This window comes from Anolis carolinensis, chromosome 4 (assembly GCF_035594765.1).
Source record: "Anolis carolinensis isolate JA03-04 chromosome 4, rAnoCar3.1.pri, whole genome shotgun sequence".
Classification (NCBI taxonomy): Eukaryota; Metazoa; Chordata; class Lepidosauria; order Squamata; family Dactyloidae; genus Anolis; species Anolis carolinensis.
In genome coordinates, this window is record NC_085844.1 from 51962423 (window position 1) to 51989122 (window position 26700).

At 37.3% G+C, this 26700-nt stretch overlaps 1 protein-coding gene across 2 annotated transcripts in view; it reads left to right on the forward strand.

Moving 5' to 3' along the window:
• garem1 (GRB2 associated regulator of MAPK1 subtype 1) overlaps window positions 1-26700 on the forward strand; it is a 114761-nt gene that overhangs the window by 49057 nt on the left and 39004 nt on the right. Inside the window, exon 3 of one of the 2 annotated variants that reach the window (XM_062980413.1) lies at window positions 24410-24540. The exons of the other annotated variant lie outside the window; for it this stretch is intronic. Coding sequence (XP_062836483.1) covers window positions 24410-24540 — 131 coding nt within the window. The remainder of the gene's footprint in view (window positions 1-24409; window positions 24541-26700) is intronic. 2 annotated transcript variants of the gene reach the window in all.

Here is a 26700-nt window from a genome sequence, read left to right on the forward strand (position 1 = left end):
GCAATGGACTTGTAATGCAGCCTCCCACTCAGTGGTTGGCTGCTCATTCTGTATATGTATGGTCTAGTGCCAAATATATTTTATAATCCTTTTGTTATAAGGGGTGTTGTCATCCAGTTGTTAACAACAAAAGCAGACTATGGTAAATTTACAGTGCAATCAGAAACAAGTTTCTTTGGGTTTAATGGGGCTTGCTCATAGAATTGTAGGGTTAGCTTCAGTAGGTTACAGTTTTGTCTTTTTGATCAAATAATAATTTGAGGTGTGCATGCAATAAGATTGCATGGTTGGTTTCAAGTCGCATTTAAAGAATTATAGCTTCCAGAATTCTCAGAGTAGCCAAAAACTATTCTTTTCAGATGGGAATAAAAAGGAAAAACAAAATATGTACAAAGCTTACTATCTCAATTTAGGGGTGCTTGAGGAACCTTCTCATGTTGCCTGTTTGCTCTCCTTTGGGCTTTCAGCAGCAGAGGATGCATGTCCAGCTTACCAAAATAGTGTTTAGAAAAGTTTTTTTCTGTAGCCTCCAAAACCCAGATTCTCCCAGCAATGGCAATTGGCTGAGGAACACTGGAAGTTGCAATCAAAACAGTAACTTTTCCAAGCTCTTAAATTCTTGCACTTCTACATTACAATCAACTTTTTTTCATCTAAAATATTTTAGGCTGCTTTTTAGAGTAGCAGACCACCTAAACACTATTCACAAGACTTTAAAACAAAGCAATATCAGTCCTAGAATCTTCTTGCTAGAGAGCTCAGATCTGAACTGGTCATAGTAACAGAATTTTGTGGTATCAAATTTAATTTGGCATAGTCAAGGAAGGAAATTGTGTAGGGCTCCAGATGTTGATGAACTTTTGCTTCCAGTCATACTAGCCAGCAAAGCTGATAGCAAGGAGTGTTGGGAGTTGCTATTAAACTACATCTGGAGGGATGCAAATTTTCATGCATGCGCTTTTATGGACTCTAGCCCAGTTCATCAGATGTCCATGCTTCTGATGAAGTTAGCTCAAATCCATGGAAATTTGTGGCATATAAAATTCATTCATCTTTTAAGGCATGACTGAACTCTTCATTGGTTTTGCTTCAACCAGCTACTGTGACTAGCCTTCTTTCAAACAGTAATGTTGTTCGTAGTACGGTTCATTGATTCCTGATGGCCACGTTCTCCTGGATTAGGAGGCCAAATTCAAACTCTGTGGCTTCCTTGACCCCTAGCACCACTTTAAAAAAGTTAACTACTACTTATGGTCTTGGTCTCTTAGTACCATAAAATGAAACAAACAACCTCAAAGGCAGTGATACATTAAGCCAGTTGTCTTTGCTGAATTTATTTGCTTTCATCTATTTGGAAAAGTTGCTTATATTTTATGGTAGTACATAAAAAAAATTCTTTTCCCTAGAATTTCTCCTTCTACGGAATCTTCTGGTCTTGTTCTCTTGATCCCTTTAGTTTTATGTGTTATGACAAGTTAAAACTGTATCCCAAAATGACGCACGGAGATAGATTCTTCCCAGTTAGAAGTGAATGATTCCAGGAAGTGCCATATTTTTTTCTTTTTAAATAAAGGAAAAGAAGAATCAAAGCACATCATCAACAATATACTAAATAGTTATAGCTCATTCAAATTTACAATATAAGGTTAAAAATATCATTGAAATACAATTGAGTTATGGTGGTTAATGTCTGTGTGTGTGTGTGTGTGTGTGTGTGTGTGTGTGTGTGTGTGTATATATACATACATACATACATACATACATACATACATATATATTTATACCTTTAAATAGTTTGTAGCCTCTGGTGATTCCATAAATCACCAGAGGCTGGATCTACAATGTCAGATGATCCAGTTTCAGAATTCAGATTAACTGCATTGAACTGAATTATGTGTCAGTGTAGACCAGTGGTTCCCAAACTTATTTGGCGTACCGTCCCCTTTCCAGAAAAACTATTACTCAGTGCCCCCTGGAAATGGGGGCGTGGCTTAGAGGGGTGGGTGTGGCTCCTGCTCAAGGGGGCGGGGCTGAGCTTCTCCCCTAGTCCAAGATGCAGGGCTGGGAGGAGGAGGGGGAGGTGGACGGGGACACAAATGGGTGGCCAGGATTGGGATGGGCGGAGTTATGAGCTCTGAGGCAGGACTGAGCTTCTATCCCTGTCCTGCGGCGCCTGCCAGGACAAAGGAGGCAGAGCTAGAGGAGGTGGTGGGGCCTCTTCCCAAGTGCCTGATGGGGCTGAACCTCTATACCCCACCCCCGTGTTCTAACAAGTGCTTCAGGGGAGGTATACAGAGGCTCAGCCCTGTCTCACACTCTTGGTAAGAGGCCCCCACCCCTAGCCCCGCCCTTTAGTCCTAAAAGGCCTCTCAGGAGAGGTATAGATGCTCAGCCCTGTCTCAAGCTCTTGGGAAGAAGCCACGCCCATGCCTCTAGCTCCGCCCCCTTTGTCCTAACAGGCACCTCAGGTGCTCAGCCCTGTCTCTGGCACTTGAGAAGAGGTCCTGCCCCCCTGGATCACTGCAGCACCCACCAGGGAGCGGTAGCACCCACTTTGGGAATCACTGGTGTAGACTCATATATTCCAGTGCACTGCAGTTAATCTGAATTCTGAAACTGGATTATCTGGCAGTGTAGATCCAGCCTGGTTTGTCTTAAACAAAAAATACTCAGGAATAGTTTGCCTTTGCTTTCCTCTGAAATGTCACCTACAGCACTTGGTATTCCTTAGTAGTTCCCCATCAAAGTACCAATGAGGCATGACCTTGCTTAGTATCCAAGATTTGATGGGATCATGTGTCTAGAGAATTAAATACTCTGGAGACAGCTAGTTGACATGAGAGAAGCCTCCCATGCTTCCCCAAGGAAACATCTCTGTAGACTACCAATTCTCTCACACCAAGAGCAACTTGCAGCATGTTCTCAAGCCGCTTCTGACATAATTTTAAAAATATCTAACTCTTCATATATTGTTGGACAAAAACTCTCACCGGTATAACTATAATACAGATTCATGGAAGCTGCAGTCCTGTAAGAAATTGCCCATCCTTGATTAAAAGACTATTTTAGTTCTGAAAATGTTTAGAATAAGGAAACCAAAATATACTGAAGGAAGAGAACCTTTAGAGAAAAGAGCGAATGCTTTGTTTATGCAGTACATTCATCCTGCTGTATCCACAAGTTCTGTATGCACAGATTCAACCATCCACAATGTTGGGGGGGAAATGAAAAAAAATCCAAAATGCTAATTTTGATTTTGACATTTTATGTAATGGGTACAAATTTACTAGAACATTGTATATGATTGAACTAGAGCATCCATGGATTTTGGTATCCACAAGGAGTTGTGGAAACACCTAACCAGACACATTCAAAGTAGTTATTGTTATGATGTTTTCAGTCCTGTTTACTGTTTCTCTTCAGATTCTTGAATACATTTCAAATTGTACAGAAAGGACACTACTACCCTGCTAAATTCACAGTAGTGACTTGACAGAATACAATAATAATGAGTGAAATGATCTTAAGGTACAGGATTTGGGTGAAGCAGGCTTTTGTTATACATATATAATGTTGTATTAAGTCAATAACTGTACTTAGGGAGAAATTTGGTTTTAATTTCTACTTGATGCCATGATCCTAATAAAGTGTTTCTTGTGGTTTTATTAAATTCTCCCATGTTTGGCTTTATTTTGAGAAAAATCTTAAAATTTGCAAAAAAAATTGTCTTGTAGCTTCTGTAATATTGACTACATTGGCTAGAACTGATGAAAGTTGAAATTCAACATCTAGAAAGGCATAGGTTTTTGTTCATAATGTACTGGTAACTATTTTAAATATTTATTTATGTTCATCTATAACTTTAATGAAATTCCATTATGCCATCTTGTAATGTGTAAGCCTGTAATGAAATGCCATGTACCAGCCAAATTCATACAAATGTACTTTCCTAGAATAAATAATAGTTCCAGGAATTTGCAAAAATAGTAGGCAGTAAGCTGAAATACTAAGTCACTTTTTATCTTGTCATATTTTTCTGAATAATGATAAATCCATAATGGTTTATCTAAGAAGTAACTACTTAGTGCCAGGAAGATTCCTTTCATAACTTTTAGCAAAAAAAGCAGAATACAATTGAGAATCTAAAGCTTTATTCATATCAGTGATTTTTAATGTATTAGTGAGATAAAAGATTCTCCTTCAGAACATTTCTGCATTGTTCCTCAATAATCTGTTAGTTTACTATGACAGTTTACATTAACACAGAATATAGCAGAAAATAATTTTACTGAAAGGTTTTAATTTATGCTAATTCTCTCTCCCCTTTCTTCCCTCTTTCTCGGCCAAAAATTAATCTTTGCTAGGCAACATTCGGAAACCAATAATGTCTTTATTTCAACTGTATTTCAACTTTTGTTTTGTTTCAGCTGATGAATTCTATTACTGGGACACCTTAAATAGGGATTACTGGTAACTCTATTTCCATATATTGTATCATCTGTATTTATTTGGAAATAACTCATTATGGATAATTAACTATTTGTAATGTATTCCTGGTGATCTTCTTTAGTCCAACTAGAATAAACCCATTTGATTTGAATCCCCATGAGTCCCAATTTGTCTCGCGGTCTCAGGGGAAGACAATGGCAAATCTGCTCTGAACAAATATTGCCAACATAGTTAGCCTAAGCAAGAATTACTGAAGAAACATAACAATAACAATAAATATGTCACTCCATGATCAGATAAATTTTAACTGGTAACTGGGGAACCTTGGGGGAATAGAGATCTTCATTTCACTTGGGAATTCATCCACTGTTTCTATAGAGATTCAGTTGACCTTGAGGGTGAATGAGTCATAATCTTACATTAGAGCAACTGTTTGAGGAAAATTAATCCCAGCTAAGGTCCTGATTTGAGGGCATATCTAGAGAATAAGCTATGTAATGATTATGTGGAACTTCTCTGTTCAAAAACTATATGCTGCTGAAATTCTGTTGAGAGTTGAAAGCTGTTCTTCTCTGCTTGTGGTCTTGGTCAAAACATCTGTTCAACCATTAAGGGAAGCAGCATGGTGGAATAGCACAATGTTTGGAACACAGAAAGTTGTGAACTGATATACTTACTCCAGTATTATAATCTCTAACTGACACCCATGGACCTCCAGGGTTTAAGAAAGGATTGTCTGTTGACTTCATTTGGAAGTCCTTGCTAGTGTTCTGATATTCTCCCATTCAGATATTAGCCAGGACTGATCCTGCTGAGCTTGGAAAACCAGACAAGATTATCGGTGTGCAGAGTGGCATGGCAATCTGATCCATTAAAGCTTTCATTAGGTCTTAAGAACTGATCCTCAGCAACTGGATTATCATTTCAGATTAAGGGGAAGGAACCCACAATCAGAACCTATAATGTTTTGTTTCTTTTGTTTTTTAAAAGACCATGATAAAAGTGAGAAAGATGTAACAAAGCTCCTGGTTTTTGTGGCAGGCAGAAGCACATATTGGCAAATGGACTGTTTAGAAGGGAGAAAGAAAAGTTGTCTAAGGCTGTAGTCCTATATTTACTTACCTAAGACCAATTACAATTGATTTCTAAGACATACATAGGATTGGTCTGTATATATGAGTTTGTTTACTTGTAGTTTTTGCAGTGCTATGTAGAACTGAGAGCACCTTATACCCAGAATTGAGTTAGGATTATTATTATTTTTTGCTTTGTAGTAGAATACTAATCAGAGTAGTATCTTGCCTTTTTAAAATGCAGGTGTCCACATTTTGATCTTATAAAGTTCTATTACTTATCCATTCCTTTTCTGCTGAAAGTCTCTAGCAATTGTTGATAGCCAGCTCAGTCAATTCTCACATATTTTTACAAGATGAGAGATGACCTTGGCCATGAACAATTAGCATTTATTTATTTATTTATTTATTTATTTAGCTATTTATTTATTTATTTATTTATTTATTTATTTATTTATTTAGCTATGCATACCCTGACCTTTGGTATCTAGCAAGGTGTCTTGCAAACCATATTAAAACAATGTAAATCTTATAACCACAAGTCAAACATTGTAATAACTCAATTTTTTTAAGTAGATCAAGGTAGGATAAGAAGAAATCCAGATGATAGTTCCCAAATCCATGAAAACAAAAAAAGATTTTCAGCTAATGCAAAAAATACAGTAAGGAAAGCATCAAGGGAGCTTCCTTAGGGAGAGTATTCACAGGAGGGAAACCAACACTGAAAGCTACTCAGCTAACCTGAGAAGACAGGAATAGCCAAAGAATGGTCCCAGAAGATTTTCTTAATTGCATGCAGACCTTTTTCAATTTTCATACCTGTAACTGTACCATTTACTTCATCAATTGAGGTCTAGGTTTTCTGCTATGCATTATCTGGAGGATGTAATATCAATATGGAAACATTTTTGATGAAGCTAACAAGACACATTTTAAATGGGTATTCTAGCCTTTTATATTTCACTGCTTGAAATGTATATAAAAATGTTTTTTTAGATAATAGCACATTAATGTGACTAGACAATTAACCATAACAACCATAACAGTAGAATTTTATCAATTTTGGTAAATATGTTTGTAGTACTGTAACCACAAAGAAAAAACATTGACATTGCCTCTAATACAGAAGTGTGCAATGTTCTTTTTGAATGTAACTACAGTTACTCCGTATATTTATGTATAGGTCTAAAAAAATTAGTAAAAAACTCCACCCAGAAAACTGGGTCGATTTATCCAAGGGCCAATGTGAGTACTGCACCTTAATTATTATCTTAAAAAGGGAGCATCTCTGGGTAAAGCTGTGAAAGACAAGAGCTTTGCTTGTCCTTGAAGGACCCAAAAGAAGCAATGACTCTGCACCGTGGTGCCACTTCTGGTATTTTTAAATGCTTGGATAGGGAAATGGTGGCAGCAGCCAAAAATGGGTGACGCCTTGAGATGGCACACTTTAATCCAATGCTTCTTAAGCCATCTGATGCATGGCACCAGCAGTTTCCTCCCAATGGATATTTGGAACTTATCAAATTTTAAAGTCTTTTATGCAATTGTCAGACATTCCCACAAATGTCATTTCTGAGGCGGAGACCACAGACATCTTCATCTTTGTTTTCAACATGGAAGTCCATACATAAAATAAAATACTTGCACTTGCACTATTCTTGATCATTACAGATTGCTGCATGTTGCAGACCTAGAGAGGCAATATTTTTTCAATATAATTTGCCTAGGATTGCTGACAACAGCTGTCTATTACAGCAGTGTTTCTCAAGCTGTCTGATGCAGGGGATCAGCAATTATTTTTCCCAATATGCCAGAGATTGACACCATATTTGTGCCATTGGCTACAATTGTTTCTTTCTTCCTGGAAACTCTCCAGGAATTAACAACTGATGGATCATGGCAGCTGATGGCGCTGGTCCTTTGACTACTGTGTTGAGTATAAAGACACTCACAGTACCTTCAAGCAGTGCATTCAACACTCTCAGATGGTTGCTTTATTCAGCCTCCAGAGCTTGTGCACCTCGCAAAGATTGCAGAAAAGGATGGGCATTACTTCTTCTTTCTTAGGAAAGAATTTAAGTCTGTGTTTGTACTACCATGCTTTTGTGTTGGCTACTAAAAGTAAAGCACTTGTATCTGTACATTGAGCCTTGATATTTTAAGAAAAAATGGTGTAGTACTTATATAGAATTGTTTGGAGACACTTTATGACATTCTGCTTGGATTGAGTTGAAAGGAAAATGCAAAGTTCATTGAAATTGTTTGTTTCTTTAAAAAAATTAAATTCCCACTGGAAGCAAAAATCTGTGTTGTCAAGTCATTCTTTAACATTAAGCCTAATATGCCATAAATTGGAGGCAGCATAATATACTGTGTAGCTTAATTTGTGAATCCAATTTGTCCTTTCCAGGAAAATTGTGGTATGGATTATTGACTGGGAAAGTTGTCTGTATCAATTCTTCTGTATAAGAAAAGGATATTCATGTGGTACCTTTCAAAGGAAATATGTTCAACAAAAGTCTCTTTGTTGTCAAATTCTGAAATTGAGCTTTAAAGAAAAAAGAATCCTGTGACACTCGATTGAGCAAAATCTTTGGAGGTGAAGAGGTGAAGCTTAACTAAGTGTGATGTTTTATGGAGAAAAATGCTCCATTGACCAAGCATCCTGTCTGCTGGGATTTTGAGAGACTTTGCATCTTCAGCTACTTGTTTTCTGCAGTGAGAAAAGGACCTGTGTGGCTGAAGGAGGTTGACAGTTTTTCACATCTGGTTTTATATTTACTTTCAAAAACACAAACAAGCTCTAAAGCTATTCTCCAAGTTCCCCAAAACTACATTCTTAGATCAGCCTGAGAATAGTATTTACATTTTCTGGGATAAAATATAACAGCGTGAACAATGTGGCTGCAATATATGTACTCAGGTTCTACCTTCTTGAATAGTCATATTCAGTCAATGAGAATCTGAGACAAAGGCAATATTGAAGCACCTGCCTGCAAGCACTAGCCAAACACCTATTATAAAGAGAAGACTTGCCAAGGAATGTTTGGCCTCCATACAGGCTGCCTCAGTTTGGTATATATCAATGAAATATTTCTCCTCCATATCTGGAATCTTGTGGTATGATTAAACATTTAATTCCTACTCCAAGAAAGGGAGTCTTTCTTAAAGGAGAAATGCAAGGATTTCATTCTGAAAACTATGCCATGGCTCTCCTGCCAAACAACTTTGGGAAGCAAGTTATTCTGCTTACTTACCCCTCTTTCAAACATCTGTTCATATATCCTATTGCTAGCTGACTGTGTTAGCTGTTTCTGTCCTGCTGTGTTGCATTTCCTAAGCCAGGAGAAAAGCACTGCAAATACTGGGCACTTACGTTTTGAACATTTGCAGGTTAGGATAGGAATAGGTTGAATCTGTTGATTTCACAGCTTCATTTTCCAAGTCAGAGATTTCTTTGTGTTCATCGCTATATCATTTTGCAGATTCATTTCCATTCAAATTTTTAAATACACATTTTTTGGTGTGCACATCCTTTTTCAAAATGTTGTCAGTGAGTAATCTACTTCTCTATTGCCCCCCAGCAAAGGTTCCTATGACATCCTATTTCTTTTACTTTTCTGGGAAGTTTTCAACCCTAAGCATACTAAAAGCTTGACTAGATCATAGGATTTCTGAGTAAACATGCTGAGGATTGGTTTGCATTTCTGTTAAGACTGAATGTATGTATATAGGTCATATCAACATAATGGGGAGAGCGCGGATGAGTTCCCTCTCTCAGCTCCAGCTCCATGCGGGGACATGAGAGAAGCCTCCCACAAGGATGGTAAAAACATCAAAACATCCGGCTTTCCCCTGGGCAACGTCCTTGCAGATGGCCAATTCTCTCACACCAGAAGCAACTCAGGTTGCTCCTGACACGGAAAAAAAAAACAAAAAACATAATGGCTGGAGAAACAAGTGATAATATGGAAATATTCTACAGCTTGTCCTACATGCATTTCACAGAATTGAGACTGCCTCTCAATGTTATATATATTTCACCAAAACCCCTCATTTTTGAAGATACATTACAGTGCTCATAATGCTATAAAAAATAGGCCCAAAACCTACGTAATTGCTAATCCAGACCACTCATTGAAGCACTGGAATTTACATGGTAAATATTGCTTTGCCATTCAGTGTTAATCCAATGTATCTAATCTAGCTGAGATTAGCAGGTGATTTAGGTCATAGTTAGCAAAATGCTTGGAGACGGTCTCTGCAGTATGTTGCATTAGCCCCAGTTCATAACTCACAAACTAAGATGACTACTCTGTCTTGGTTAAATTTATATTCATTCAAGAAGAAATATCTCAGGAATTGGCATGCATACATGAGCATGCTAAAAGCCTGAAGCATAAAGTTTTCAGGTGACAAATCTCGGGGAAATGAAATTCTGGTTGTCATGATAAGTTCACAGCACATGACTTCAAGAATGCTTGAATAGTTCTTGACTGTTGCACAGCTGCTTCATAGCACACCTGAATATGTCATTCTAAACTCTTGTGTCAAGCAATTTCCACTCCATTTGATAATGAATGAACAAATACCCCACAATTCTGTTTGAACTATGAATGGAGATACACACACATACATGCATATACATATATACATACATACGTTCTCCCAGTAGAATCTAACAAGAAAAGTAACTATCCTGCCATGTACCTGAAAACAAGTTCACTCCAGTCAGATTTATTTTTATGTACTCATTCCACAGGTTAAGCCAAGGTTTGCTTAAAATCAGTGACAAATGGGGAGGGGGGGGGGGACATTGTAGAAAACAGTTGGCCCTCCATATCCATGGGTTCCGCATCCATTAATTCAACCATCCATGGCATGAAAATGTTTTTAAAGCTTGGCCAACTAGTGTGTGTATGGTTGAATTTTGATATATTTTGTTTACTAATCACCCCTCCCTCTTTTGGTTGTTTCTTTAAGATTGTCTCTTATAAAAATCAGAAACTCTGAGATGTTCTGAAATATAATGTGAAATTATGGTAAACAGTTTCAGTTCTTTTCTTGTAAATTTTAATAATTGTTGCCTTAGAATCAAAGTCTGTGGACCCAGCCAAATGAGCAGATGGGAGGGCAAGAATACATGGCTCATTCCTTGCTTGGGTAGAGACAATGCATCCTTGTGCCAGCGTAACATGCAGATGATCTTGCATAATTTGGAGAGCGGGGAGGCAGGGGGGAAGAGAGGAACATGTCTTAAACCAAAATAGAAGTAGGTTTCTTTGCTTTCCAGTGGTTAGCCCAGGCATGGGCAAACTTCAGCCTGCCAGGTGTTTTGGACTTCAACTTCCAGAAATCGTGGGAGTTGAAATCCAAAACACCTGGAGGGCCGAAGTTTGTCCATGCCTGGACTAGCTGGTAAAGTAGCACGTGGCCAGTGGTTTTTAACCAAGATGTTGACACCATTCAGATTATATTAGTCTATCAATTTATTTATTATCTCAAGACGTTCAATCATTTCTGATATCTGTCATGTCAATGATGCAGAATTTAACGTTTCCATGCCTAATAGCTATGGCCAGTTCAGAACAAGAGACTTTTTCTATTTAACTAGGTTAGTCCTAGTATAACTGACACAGAGTTTACCTCCTTGACCATATTTGAAATCTTACCAGCCTGGTACAATCCTATGCTGGCATAGCTTTCAAAAACACAAGGATTGTTCATGTCACAATGCGATAATGGACAGGACTTCAGGGAGGCATGTATTTACTATTTATCATTTATTTATATTTTATAGACCATCATAGAAAAGAAAAAGCTTTGGTATGGGGCTGTCATACAATAAAATTGATTTAAAACATTTATAAGTATAAATAATTCAATAAAAATTATCTCCATGTTGTATTGCATCTCCTGTAGATTAGCATTTACTGGTAAATCTCTGTGTGACTTGCAGTAGATCAATCAGAATTTTTATCACTCAGTGCTTTCAAAATTAGGGAAATAACAAAAATGTTTGATCTACTTACTTTCTAAATTACTGTAGGTATATTTCTGAATGAAAGGCTTTGTGTTTGAGTTCAATTTCTGGTATTGAAAACAAATCCCAGTCAAAGAATCTGCTCAGAAGAAACCACCTTTTTCACAATTTCAAGTCTTTCTGAGTTGTTATTTTGTATCTGACCCTTCAACCTGGTTGGTAGACCTCAGAATTCCAGTGTGGAACAAAATACGGATCACACCCTTGTTAATGCTTTAAAGGCCAACAACATAGCATGATCTTGGGGTATTTGCAAAGAATTAATACAACTTTGAACTTTGAGTATTTAGAAAATGTGAACCAATCCTTGGTCTGTTAATGAGATATATCTCAAAACAAGGGGCCAGTGTCTGTTTTGTGTTTTACTTCATGTGGCCAAAATTATGGATTTTCATATGATCATCACTGGATAAGTTCCTTTCTCTGTGGAGAAAGGAAAGAACCAATGCCATCTACAGGGGGCAGCTGCCCCAGCTATCCCTGACCACCACTGCCATTTCCCTACCCAAGTATTTTAAAAGGCTAGAAGCAGTGCTACAGTAGAGTTAATATAGGGGGTTGACACTTCTTTTAGGTTCTCCTGGGGCAGACTGAGATCTCACCTTTTGCTACTGTATTCAGAGAAGTGGGTGCATATATATAAATATTTTTTCGTCATCCACTTATGGCAACCCTATGAATGAGAGACTTCCAAGACACACTATCATCAACAGCTGTAAACTCTCAGTTGAGGCATCTTTCATTTGTCTGTAATGCAGGCTTTCTTTTTTTCTACTGCCTCTCACTTTACCAAGCATTATCATCTATTCACATGAAATACGTTGTCTCATGATATGTCTAAAGTATGATAGTCTCAGTTCTTAGATAGTCTGTTTGGTCATTTTGGCTTCTAGGGGGCATCCAGTCTTGATTTGCTCTAGAATGGGATATATTTTTCTTTCTGGAAGTCAGTGGTATCCAGAGAACTCATTTACACATTTCAAATGAATTGATGTGGAAGGAAATCAATCAGGTTTCATAAAAAGTGGAAATAGAGTAGGACGGGCAACTTTGAGTTTAGGGCCTTCATAGCTAATATTCCAAATCCCCATCTTCTGATATTTATTTATTTATTTATTTATTTGCGTGCTAGTCTTCATTTTGATTAATGGCTGAGCTACAGACCTGCCAAGTGTTCTTCCAAGGATTATTGTTCAACTCACAATCACTTAATACTGTTGATGTGTTTTATTGTTTTATATAGTTATGATGTTTTTAATTGATTGTTCTGTATTTTAACTTGTGCTGCTGGGCTTGTCTCCCTCCATGTGAGCCGCCCCAAGTCCCTTCGGGGAGATGGAGGAGGGGATACAAAAATAAAATTATTATTATTAGGTTCTTCTAGCCTAAATGTGCTGTTTTGTAAGAATAAATGTTCTTGCTTAGTTCTTAATTTGGGGTCTATGAAGAGAAGGAGTATCTGTGTATATAGTTCTTCATCCATTAACATCCTTGAATAAATGGCGGAAACCATTAGGAATGAATTCATAACAGCTTTTCATTTTCTTTGAAAATGTTACTGTCTGAATATTGCTAGAAAAAGAAAGATTCATCTGGTTTAATGGCAATCATCCCAGTTATGCAATGCTGTAAATATCAATTGGCAGCCTTTTAAAACTTTTAAAAGATGGTTTGGACTGAGGTAATCTTTTCTAAGAAGAAGAAAACCACTTTATTCTTCATGATTTAGAATCTTCTTCATGGAGACATTCAGTTCTCTGAGTGTTGTTTAGAAATATTTGACTTTTTTCTTTAAAGCATTTTGATATTTCATCTATATAAATGTGAAAGGTATAAAGCTGCAATCCTGTTCATGCTTCCTTAGGAATTAATCGCAATGGGATTTAAATCCCAAGAGGTATGTACAACATTTATAAATGAAGAAAACATAAGCAGTAACATGTGAAAATAATAGAGTTTTAATCACTAATTAGACTTCTGACTAGATTAAAAATAACCTAAACCAAGTATTATGGCAGAATTGTGCGACAAATAAAACCAGATAGTTTTGTAATTATTTTCCCTTCTTTTTTTTTTAAATATGTTTTTATTGTAGATATCAGCGAAACAACAACAAAATCCATCAACATACACACCAATTACATATTCTCGGTAACATTACACTTGTTAGTTCCACTTTTATCTCCCACTTATGTCCAGTAGTTTTTCACCCCTCCCCCCTCCCCCTCCCTCTGGGAACAGTACTTTCTTCCATTCAGATATTATTTTAATTGATCAATCGTAAGTAGAGAATGATTCAATTCTTTATATTTTCTTTGTCCTTTGACTCTATCTATCAATCTTCCCCATTTCAGATCCCAATTCTTTTTGATTCGGCCTGATATATATTTAGTTCTCCTTTCAAGGATATAATCTTGAAGCATAAAATCAGCTAGGTATTCATACCATTTTTTAACTTCCCATTTTGTTTGTTCTTTCCAACCCAAGGCAACTGTTGCTTGAGCGGCAACTAACATGTATTTTATAATTTCCCCCCAGTCCTTAGTAATTTTATTCTTATCTAATTTCTGGATGAAGAATTCTTTATTTTTCAAAATCAATTTATGTCCTGTTAAATCTTCCATTTCCTTCTTTACCTTGTTATAAAATTTTTGAACTTTATCACATTCCCACCACATATGAATATATGAGCCAGTTATCCCACATCCGTGCCAACACAATTTTGTGGTTGTTTTAGTTATATAAGCCAATTGGATTGGGGTTCTATACCATTTAGTCAGTATTTTCCTTTGGGTTTCTCTTATCCTTATCTGCTTGATTTTTTTAATTGAGTTGATCCAGTATTCGATATCAGAGTCGTTAATATTCATGTCTTCTTTCCATATCTCGGCCAATGTTTGTTTCAATTTATATTGTTTTTCAATTAATATCTTATAAATAGAACCCATCAGGCCTTTTTCCTTTTCTAATTTCCATTTTAAAATTTGGTCAAAATCTGTTTCTGGATCTTCCTTTTTCTTTCAATTCATAATCCTTTGTTTCAGTCCACTCCAAAGAAGCCAGTTACTTTGCCCACAAATGTCTTTTATCATTTCCCAATCCTTGATTGTCCCATCTGGGTTTAAGAGGTCTTTTATCAATTTCATTCCATTTTGTTTAAAATTTGTTATCGCTTTACCAAATATCTGTTCCTTTTTATTATTTAAAAACTCTATTGGGAGTATTATCTACTTTATTTATTGGCAGTTTACCTTGCCATTTTTTCCAACACTCCATGGATGAGATCATTGGCCCTCCTTTAATTTCTTTTAGAATTTTATTATCTACCCATCCTTTTAAACATAGGCAATTGTGCCATCCGTTTATTGTTTTTTCGATTCTGACCCATCTTCTTGAGTCATCAAAATCTAATTCAAACAATCTTGTTAGTTGACAGGCTTCATAATAGTCTTGTAGATTGGGTGCCCCCCATCCTCCGTTCTGTTCTGAGGAATAGAATACTGAATTGGGAATTCTATTTTTATTTCTACCTGTTATCCAGGTTTTTATTGAGTTGTCCCATTTCTTAATTATTTTCCCTTCTGAATTCCCATGACAGTTTTCCATTGCTTCACATCTGAAAATGAGGTATTTTATGGGAAATCATAACTTTCTGCAGACCAGCAATATGTAGAGTAAGCAGAATTTTAGGAAGTCAGCTTCTACCTGATGAGAGACACAGATGGAGTGTTCTAATCCACCAAATAAAATAAAAACAGCTGTCCCACTTGGCCCCATGTATTAGTTTCAGCTATACACATATCTGTGATCTGAGGCATGGATTTTCGTTCTACACTTTGGGGAAAACATTTGTGGTTTCTGGAATTTACTTCGTAAGTTTGGTGCCCATGTTTTCTATAGGTTTTCTCTTTGTTGCAAATGCATGTTAGTGTTAAAACATCTGGCCGCTTACTTAGTAATATCTCTTTATGTAGGCCACATAAAGGTCCTTTCACAGCATGCAGTTATAGCAGTATGATTCCACTTTAAATGTCATGGCAGCATCCTATGTGCAGCTGGGTTTTACAGTTAGGGGAAGGACGTTTAAGATTCTCAGCCCAAGAGCTCTAGTGTCTCACCAAACTGCAAACCCCAAGATTCCATAGGACAGAGTGTCTCAAACTATGTTCAAACTGGTAAGTTGGCTGGGATTTCTGAAAGCTGAAATCCAAAATACCTGGAAGAGCACTGTTTGAGAAACACTGCCATAGGATGTTGCCATGGCAGTTAAAGTCGAATCATAATGCTATAATTGTGTAATGTGAAAGAGTTTGAAAACAAATGTTTCTTTTTCTGAAATGCCATTGTTAGTATCCATTGTTGGTTTATGACTATTCATAGAGTGGGTTTTCCACCCCAACCTTTGATGATACTAAGCTTGAACTGGTTATGGGGGAGGTTGCACATAATGGGCTGCAGCCATTTGCTACTCCCAACTACATATTGAACTGATGAAGGTCACCTAAGTGTTGACTTTAGAAGTTTCCACTGGTTTACTAGGTCTTCTCTACTTGGGACTAAAATTGAATTGAGATTGTTGGCAGCATGTGGAAAGTACATTGTTATATAAAAATACATGTCTTAATTAACTGGGAGAACAGTGTCATAAACAAAGATCAGCTTTTTTTCTAAAGATCTACTGTGCCAGATAGATTTGGCTGTACCCCAGCACCTGTTTCTCTGGCTTTCTTATGAGCTGAAATGTGAACACCCACACACATGGGCCTCTGGGGTTGAAAGTGTTCTTACATGTAGAACAGGTTTGCATAATCTTCAGCAATTATAGAATGGTTGCTCAAATGTTGAGAGAAACAAAAAAAAACTTTTGGTGCCCCTGCTGTTTCCAGGGAATTGTTGGTAAAATTTAGTTGGTATTAGTGCTAATTTTGTTTTATTAACATGAAAAATCACAAGTTGTCTTCCAATTTAGTAACCGGACAACATGCATGACTTTGTAAAGAAAGGTAAGAGGTTAGTTTTACTTAGTCCCATGAGGACTGAGTTAAATTATAACTAATTCCAGTGATTTCTGTGGGACCTAAATCTAATTAATTGGTCTGGTACCAATTCATAATATTTAAATCTGATGTATCTTATCCTGATATAGTCAGCCTTTGCTATTTGAGCTAATTAAGTGTTTTGGCTTGAATATTTTATTCAATTTAGGGAAGGGCAACAACTCTAGTCACTGATCCTGCACTAATTCATCAGTTCCATTGTCCATATTTTTGCTTTGGTTAATCTCCACCTATTGAAACAGGTGCTTGGGCATGAGAGCAGGCACGTTTGCAAGCAAATCTGTTTTCATTTCAAGTCAATCTATTTATGAATTTACCCGAACCTTCACAAGCAAAGCAGATTAGCTTCTGTTACCCCTCCCCAGATGTATCCCTGCTTCTTCTAGCCCACATTGATGTGGAAGGGAATAACATAGGTTAAGGTTCTTGTGTGAGAGTTCTTCCTAGAATGTAGAAGTGCTACAAAGGGAAGAGAAGATGATGAACTTTCAAAGGATATTCCATGTACCAACAGCACTGTATCCAGTGGGCCCTTGGTATTGACTGGGGTTTGGTTCCAGGACCTCCTGTGAATACCAAAACCTATGGATGCTCCACGCCCTATTATATACGGCTGTGTAGTAAAATGCTGCCCCTTGTAAAGAATGGCAAACTGAAGAGATTTGTTGTTTGACTTTTTTGGAGTGTGTGATGTGAATATTCTCAAGTCATGGAAAACTGAATCTGTGGATGCAAAATCCATAGTTACAGAGGACCAGCAGAAATTGCTCTTTCTGAATTTGGAAGAGAGGAAGACAGCTCACTATCATTGCTCATTCCCACCCTTTTTCTTCACTCTTATGTCTAAGAGTGAGAAGCAAATCTCTAGTACTTTTATAATGAGTAATTGGCACAACCTGTGTGCTTATACACATGCACTAAGAAATCAGCTTGAGCTCATATGGATGGAGATGCATTTTAACTCTGAGAATGACAAAAAATGACAACTAATTCAGAATTCAATATTTATATTATTAATGGGAATTAGAATGTTGGCCATATTATGCCACTACTACCTCAGTTAGCAGGAGCTCCCATGCCATTTCAAGGGCAAGTTCAATGTCCTGATCTACATTTTTTTTTTCAAACCGGCCATCACTCAAGGCCAGAATAGTTGAAGGAGTACCTGTCAGCAAGTTAAAACATCTTTATGCCATCGAATTGCTTTTAATGTTTGTATGATTTTTTGACAACAACTTTGGAAATCAAGATTTGAATCATGACTCAGCCATGAAACGTAACTGGGTGGCCCATACACACTCAGTCCCATTAAAAAAATTATAGTTTTAGGGTTGCCATGAATTGGAAACAGTTTGAAGGTATGCACCAACAAGCCACAACAATGTGGTCTTTTAATGGATGTTAATGTGCTTAATTTTGTTTTTACTTTCATATAGATTATTTTAGTAAATGTTTTCCATAGCTTTAATCTATACAGTTTTAAACAGAAACTATGAAAATAATAAAAAATAGCAATAGTAGTAGTAATAGAGGGCTTTCTGCAAGTCTTCTTGTCATTTCAAATATAGGGAAATCAGATATGAGTCCAAATTATGTAGTGTTCACTACAGGAAGGTTTGTTTAATCTTTATTTTGTTGTCATCAGATCCTGAGATATAGGACCTGTCTGGAAGTTTAACTGAGGTAGCAGCTATTGCTTTTCCATTGTATACTGGAGATAAGATACGTACATCTAGCTATCCCATGCAGTTAAGAATATAAATTACATAGAACCACACATTGTTATCTTACTTAATTTGTCCACTTGCCATAATTTAACTCACTGTCAATCAGCCATCCATTTATCTCACATCTCTACTATATCAACAGCTTTATGTTTTTGCAATAGTTAGTTAAGGAATGTATATGCCTATGCCTCTATTTGACCCTTTTCACTGATTTCCTAAAAGTGGGATTTTAAAAAAAAGGATTAAATTCTGACACCAAATGCTATTTCCCCATTTCATTCATAGGTGCTAAACCACATTGTCAGGATGTCTGTTGGGAAAGCTTGTTATCATATATTATGATAACATATATTACTGCTGTAATTCATAATATTAAAAAGCAAGCTCCCATATGTATTTCTCAATTAGCTTGCAGTCATGATCAAACTGGTTTCTCAAGGGAAAGATTGCCTCCTGTCCAGCATTCTCCACCCTTATTAGAGGAAGACAAGAGACCTGAAGCCAAAGAACTGGTTAGGTGACTTGATTTTATGGTGAAAGCTAGTCTGCCCCTCCTCTGCTTCTGAACCTTCACTGCTATTTTGCACTCTTTGCCCTGTTACGTCTTTACAACCCTGGAGCATTTCCCAGCCCTCAGTCTGCCCCCATAAAACTTCGGTGAGATTTTACTCCAACAAGCTGGACAGCTTTCCATTGCCTTGCAAGAGCTAGACAGGTTTTCACAGCTTTATTCCTTGAGCATTTGAACTGTTTGTGAACATCCTGAGACCGCAAACCATTGCAACCATTCTGTTGTAGGTTTTACTACCATAAGCTTTTTTTAAATATGAAGAAAGGAGAGTGGTCACAGCCCACACTGGATGTAATCACCTCTTCTTATCTTTAACAATAAAATTATTCCTGTTCAGAGTACACAGGAAAGAATGAGACATGGACACAGGTTGAAGCTTGTTACTTTAGAGTAGTAGTTCCCAACTTTTTTTTGACCAGGACCCACTTTGACCAGGGACCACTCTCCAACATTAGTACCAAAAGGGTTACTAATCAGTTTTTTTTATCAACTTTACATTTGCTTTGCTTATTTGGGGTGCTGACTCATAAAATTTCATTGGATAGATCACACCAGCTCTAGTTTCTGATACAAAACATATGCCATCCAGTAGTCGCCATCTGCTCACCCACAGAAAACCACATTTAATAATATAGAGCTGATGTGGTCTATCCAAAGCAATGGTCAGCTCTGCAGAAAAGATTGGGAATAAAATTAATGAAAAAATAAAGAGGAAGGAGGTTCGCACACCAGATTTTTGTTCTCACGGCCCACTGCTGGTCCGTAGCCTGCAAGTTGAGAACCACTGTTTTAGAGATAACAAAAGATTATGTCTCCGTGTTATATGATCCTGGGCACAGACATGTAGCTAATGAAGGGTGGATGGTGATCAACAAACGTCTTTGTATTGATTGATATTAACTTTCCATAAGCAGGAAGTGTTTTCTGTTTTTATTTATTTTAAATTATTTTGCCTATCAACACGAGATGTCATAATAATAATAATAAACTTTATTTATACCCCGCCACCATCTCCCCGCGGGGACTTGAGCGGCTCACATGGGGCAAGGCCCGAACAATACAATTGAGCAAAAAAGTACACCATAAATACAATTCACAATATACAAAAGATAAAACAGTAATACAATAAAAACAAGAGTTTACAACAATTAATAGTATCAATCAACCAGGTACAGTTCTGTCATCTGCATAGGTGGAGGAACTTCTGTCTATAAACCAACTGTCTGACTTGAAGTTTGCCATACAAAAGCTCCCAGCATCTCCTTTGCTTTTAGTTGATGGCAAAGCTCCCAACACCGAAATACAGTTTTCTCCACTGGCTTGAAGGATTTGTTGGTTAAGGCATGTAAAGCTCTCCCTGATAGCAGAACAGCTAAATTAATGGTAGTAAGAGAGAATTGGTTCTGTATTGGGCAGTTTGCCATTGCAACGATCTTTGCAGGTTTGTCGATGATACATATCACCAGGGTATCACAACAATTCAGTCAACAACATAATTCAGAAAAGGGTTAAATAGTGCCTTTCTTGGTGCACCAAGAATGTTGAGCTACAACTCTGGATACCAAGGTTCAAATTCCCCAAAAGTAAAAATAAATTTTGGTTATCAAGCCATTTTTTGTGTGTATCAGGAGCGACTTGAGAAACTTTAAGTCGCTTCTAGTGTGAGAGAATTGGCCGTCTGCAAAGACATTGCCCAGGAGATGCCTGAATGTTTTTTATTTTTTTACCATCCTTGTGGGAGGGTTCTCTCATGTCCCCACATGGAGCTGGGGCTGGAGCTGATAGAGGGAGCTCATCAACACTCTCCCGGGTTGGATTTGAACAAGCAATCTTCAGATCAGCAGCCAACCTTCAAGTCATCAGTCCTGGCGGCACAAGGGTTTAACCCATTCAGGCCGGTGAATGACAGATTTGACAGCAAGTTAAAGAGTTTAGGTAAAATGGCTTTCTTGTGAATACATCACTCTATTTTAGTCACAGGAAGTCATACAAGGACTGGTAGTATGATCTGTTTGATAAACTCTGGTTCTCTTGTAGCTTGTCCTTGTTACTCTAACGTCATTGTAATATGATATGTTTCAAACTGGCTCAAAATAACTTTTAAACAGGTCATTTCAGAAAGACTAGCTCCATTGAGGCCTTGTTGGGCATTCTGGCTTTTATCTAAAATGTTCAGTTTATATTTAAACAAGTGCCACATTATGCTGATTTATAGGCTATTATAAACTATATAATTAAAATAGTCATAATGAGCATATTTGCCATTTTTACACATGGGTGATTCTAATACTTTGTGGAACATATCAATCATTGTCTCCTCATTTTAGGGAAACTTCCTTTGCTGATGGGAAAATATTTTCAGCTTCTTTTTAGTGTGATGTTGTATAAGGGGAAAATACATAAATGATACATTGAAGAATGAAGAATATGACTGTATTCAACAATCCAAAGAAGTGTCTTTTTGTTTTTAAACATTTTCTTCACTGTACATATACATGCAAGTTATAGCTTTTGGCTCTTGAAATGCTAAACTCTGAATAAACTAGAATCAATATCATCCCACATCATAAAGTGCTATGAATATATATTGCCAAAGGCTATAGGTTGTCTCTTTTGGCTTTTAGTTTTCTCCCATTCACTATATTTAAAAGCTTCCTGCTTGTGAGACAAAAGCAGTCTTTTACATGGAACTGATCTATGTACATTTTCAAAAATGCTTCTTTCTGAAAGCAGTTTTTCTTTCAAGGCTTGTTTGTTCTATCCAGAGTTCCAGGCAGAAGCAGAAATGTTTACATAACTGTCCCTGTCAAATGGAATTTTTTACTATACAACATCCTACACTTCCACCACAGTCTGTTTAACATGGACCAGGGTCAAAACCTAAAAGGCATAGAAGAATGCTCAATAAGCAAGTTTGAAATGAATGAAACAAGTTCTTCTGTTTAAAAGGAGTGCCTGATGTAGGAGTAGCGAATTCAGCAAGCCTTTTCAGCAGAAGAATAAAAAGCAATGGGGAGTGGGAGTTCCCAACCTCTTTCTTCGCTGCCACCACCCTGATCTCTCTAGCATGACATTTTAGTGTGTAGAACAGTGGTTACTAACCATTGTAATCTTTTTTTTTAAAGTAATACCAATGTTTCAGAATTAAAATAAGGTGAAAGCAAGGTGCAGTGATATTACCATGGTTGTACAATGCTCATATAGTAGTTCTCTTCCACTATAAGCCAATTCCAAAAATCACAGAGATGCAGAATGTGTGGCAACATACTTCACTTACCTGGAATCTGGAGATTTATGAGGTTAGCATAACCACCTAGGCACTTCTGATGCAGTTCATACCTGAAAATTATGTAGTTCAACATCTTCACCTTGGTGTCTACCAGGTGTCAATGCTGCTGCTCTCATTGTATTTGGCTTATGACAGTTCTTTTACAGGATTTTCTTGACAAAACATATTCAGAGTTTGCCTTTGCCTTCCTCTGAAGCTGGGAGAGTGTGACTTGCCCATGGTCACTCATTGGGTTTTCATGGCTATGAGGGGACTCAAACCGTGGTCTCTCAGAGTGACATTCCAACACTCAACTCCATACTGGCTGTCTTATACCATTATCTGCATGGGGTAGGAATGAAGAAATGGGGTGGGAATGGAGAGATCTGAAGCACACCAGATTGAGATTATGGTACATTATTTTCATACAAGGTAAAACAGGGCACTATATTTGTTACTGTTTACTGAAAAGGATTTCTCAGAATAAGTTTTGTCTTACAAATCACTTCCATTCAGTCTAAATTGCATAGGAATTTGTATTCCCAGTTGCACTTTCTGCACTCTAAACTTCCATTTTCTGCAAAATAAAAATGTCAACCAGAAGAACATGAAATGTAAACCAGCTTTTCTCCAATCCTTGCAGTTCATTAAAAATTTTCCCCAAATCCATTTTACTAAGATCCTAAAGCAGGGATGGATAACATTTGTTCCTCCAGATGTTTTTTATGTCAATTCCTAGAAGTCCTCACCAGCAAACTCAAAGCTTGTAGGCACCATCATCCAAAATGTTTGATAAGTAAAGCCATTTCTAATCCTGTCCTAGTGAATGTGGCAGATGTTACCAAAAGATAATGTTATAGGTACTTCTTATGTTCTGCATAATATTATTCACACAACCGAAAATTGGTATGATGAAGTTATTTTGTTCATAAAACAGTCAAATTGGTTTTTGTAAACCTATGTATCCTGGTACAACATTCCAGTAGATTAAAAAATGAGATGGTATCTTTTTGAGAAAAAAGTTGTTGTTTCCAATCTCCTATCTCTCAACCTAACTGTAAGGACAGGGTTTACCACAGTTGGTCTGCTGCTCTCTTATTTGAGACATTTGAAGGAGGGGAAACTTGCTGTTGGCTGTTTCAGAGAATAAGGGTAATTTTGTCCATCGTTTTTGGATATTGTTTGTAAATCTCTGCTTTTGGCTTTACCTCAACTTTATTTATAGTGGGGAGACACACATGCTGGGAAACATGGCAGCCTTGGGGCACAATCTTTGGAGATTTGGGGTCTTTCTCAGTGAACAGAATAATAGTGTGCTTTCTTTTTTACAAAGCACCAAATAGCTTTGCTTCATCTTAATTGTCCTGGAATTTCTTTGATCTGGTGGACTTGACAAAGCCTACAGAATTAATAAATGCATGACACATCTTTCATTCTGAAGAGCAGTATAGTGTTTTCCAGAATTCCAGTGATTTGTCAGTTGCACCTTTTTGTGAACTCTCTGTCCAAATGGACATCCTGTTTCTGATTACTTAAATATAGTGCTTTGTGGACCTGTTCTATGTGCCTCTCTATGCTCAGATGCAGCCTGCACCGTAATCACTGGAGGAGAAGGGAGGACTTGAAGGATAGGTAAAGAAGTATAACAAACAGCCATGTCCAAAAATGAAAAAGAAAGGATTTCTAATGAATTAATCCAAGATTTTTTGTCCCCAATATTGTGTTGTAGGTGTGTGTGTGTGGGGGGGGGGGGGGTGACTTGGGAAACGGACAGTTTGTTCACTTCATAAACATCTGTAATTTTGGTTCATTTGTTTGTTTCCTGAAATCTATTTTCCTGTAGAAACTACGTTTGTGCTTTTAAATCCTAAAGTATTGTAACATGTTGGAAAAGTTCTCAGTGTACAGAAGCTTGTGTCTGTTTCCATTCTGAGACCACATTAATACTTTCCGTCAACTTCCAGAGGGCTTGCCTGTAAATTCTATTAAATTTCATGTCAGCCCCCACACATTCTTCTAATTCCGGTTTAGCCAAGCTTGGTAGCTTTTTCCTTTTCAGGTTCATGAAGACTGCTGCAATCTGTTCTTCCATTGCCTAACTGTTAATAATTTGAGAAAACTGACCAAGTTAAATAGTGTAAGGCGTGCATTAGCAGTTGCCAGAGAAACAGCCATCCAATATAAATATCTTATTGCTCTTCTATTTATCATCTGTTTTCAGGGCAGTTTAAGCTGCTGGAACAAGACCGTGATATTAAGGAGCCTGTGCAATATTTTAACAGTGTGGAGGAGGTGGCTAAAGCATTTCCTGAACGAGTTTACGTCATGGAGGAAATAACGTTCAACGTTAAGGTAGCCCCTAAACAAATATTTATTCCTAGTTTCAAAGCTTGTGATTATATCTTTGGTAAAAGACATAGCAATGAACAACTACGTGGGAAAAGTGATGTAGGTTCATCATGTTGTCTTAATCTGGTGGTTTTTGAACTATAACTTAACATGTCCACTTGCTTTTCCAAACTACATTTAGCCCTGTGCTAATCAGTCAATGTAAAATATGAAAGCTTCTTCAAAAAGGGAACCAGATCCAATAAATAATCCCCTTTTCCAGTCTATCCAACTGGAATACTGCCTCTTTTGTTATGCACCCCCTCCCCCTTCCCCCTCCTCCCCAACCACTTAGATTTTATTTGGTAAGAGAGCAGCTGTTTCATTCACTCTACATATCTTAGACTACGTAGAGATTTTATGAACTACAGTGACGTTACTAGTTTCTGCTCTTAAATTGCTAACGATTATCAGGGCTATATGGGTCAAATAATACCTTGAATTCATATCTGTATAGTATCCAAGAGAAAGGAAATGATTGATGTGGAAGCGAAATGAGCCCTTGTATAGCTAACTGCACATAATGAGACTGTCAGAGTATTAAACAAACTAGTGCCCCATTTTTCTGGCTACAGTATCTGTAAAACACAGTAGTTTCTCTAACTAGTATTGTATTTTGGAGTGACACTGGTACACTAGATGACCTCAAGCAATTTCCATTATTATCATGTCTTCACATACATAGATGTCTAATTCCAAGAACAACAGGAGCCTGTTGGTTGGTGGAATTAATTTATATCTCACCTGACATAGGACTGGAGGTGGCCTACAGTTGAGATTAACACAAACTACAGGTTGAATATCCCTTATCCGAAATATTTCGGACTAAAAATGCTTCGGATTTCAGCAATTTTTTGGATTTTGGAATACCTGGATTTACATACATGTACATAATGAGCTATCTTGGAATGGTGAGCCCAATCGAAGCACAAACTACAATATAGATAGATTGATAGAGAGATATAAATAAAATGTTGTTAGACATATAGCCCAAATGTAATTTATATAATATTTTAAATAATTTCAGGTATGAAATAAAGTTTGTGTACACTTAACCATCAAAAAGCAAAGATGCCGCTATCTCAGCCACCCATATATACAGATTTCAGAATACCAGATAAAAACTGATAATGATATTTTTTAAAGACCAATTAAATAAACTTTGCTATTAACACACTACAATTTAGGAGAGTGTAAAATCTTTTAAAATTCATTGTACTCGTAAAAGTGCAGCAACCTTCTTTCAATCAGTTGCTGATTTAAATAAAAAGCTCTTTACTTGCTGCCAAAAGGAAAGCAGAGAGAGGACCATCTTATCTCCTTTGGAAGGGAATTCCACACTTCTCAGTAGCCACTGAGAAGTCTCTCACACATGTCCTTATCAAATAGGTCAATGACTCTTGTGTGATACACTTTGAACAGACTATAGCAAGATGTGCAGAATGTGTTATTACCACCGTTATGATGCTGTTACTTCTGCATTGTACATAATTGAATAAGTTTGGCTGTAACCAGTGTCTGTCATTAGTCTTCAGTTATACATCTTTAGGAATTGGAGTTTAGAAAATGACAGGCTGGATCAAAAAGTGAATCTTCTTGTAATTTGCCCGATCCCTGTACTTCACAGTTTTTTTTAGCATCAATACCTATACCCGCAGTTCAAGGTAAAGGCTAGGTGAGTTCATCTCATGCTAAATTTGGCTTGGGGCTCTTCTGAACTTCACTGGTTGGGAGACCTTCGTTTGGTACTCAGTGTAGTCCAGGGTCTCTTTCATTCGTCTCACTAACATAACCCGTATAATTTTTATTTAAAAAGGTAAAGGTTTCCCCTGACTTTAAGTCCAGTCATGTCTGACTCTGGGGATTGGTGCTCATCTCCATTTCTAAGCCGAAGAGCCGGTGTTGTCCGTAGACACCTCCAAGGTCATGTGGCCGGCATGACTGCATGGAGCGCCGTTATCTTCCCGCTGGAGCGGTACCTATTGATCTACTCACAGTGGCATGTTTTCGAACTGCTAGGTTGGCAGGAGCTGGAGCTAACAGCGGCTGCTCACGCCGCTCCCGGGGTTTGAACCTGGGACCTTTCGGTCTGCAAGTTCAGCAGCTCAGTTCTTTAACACACTT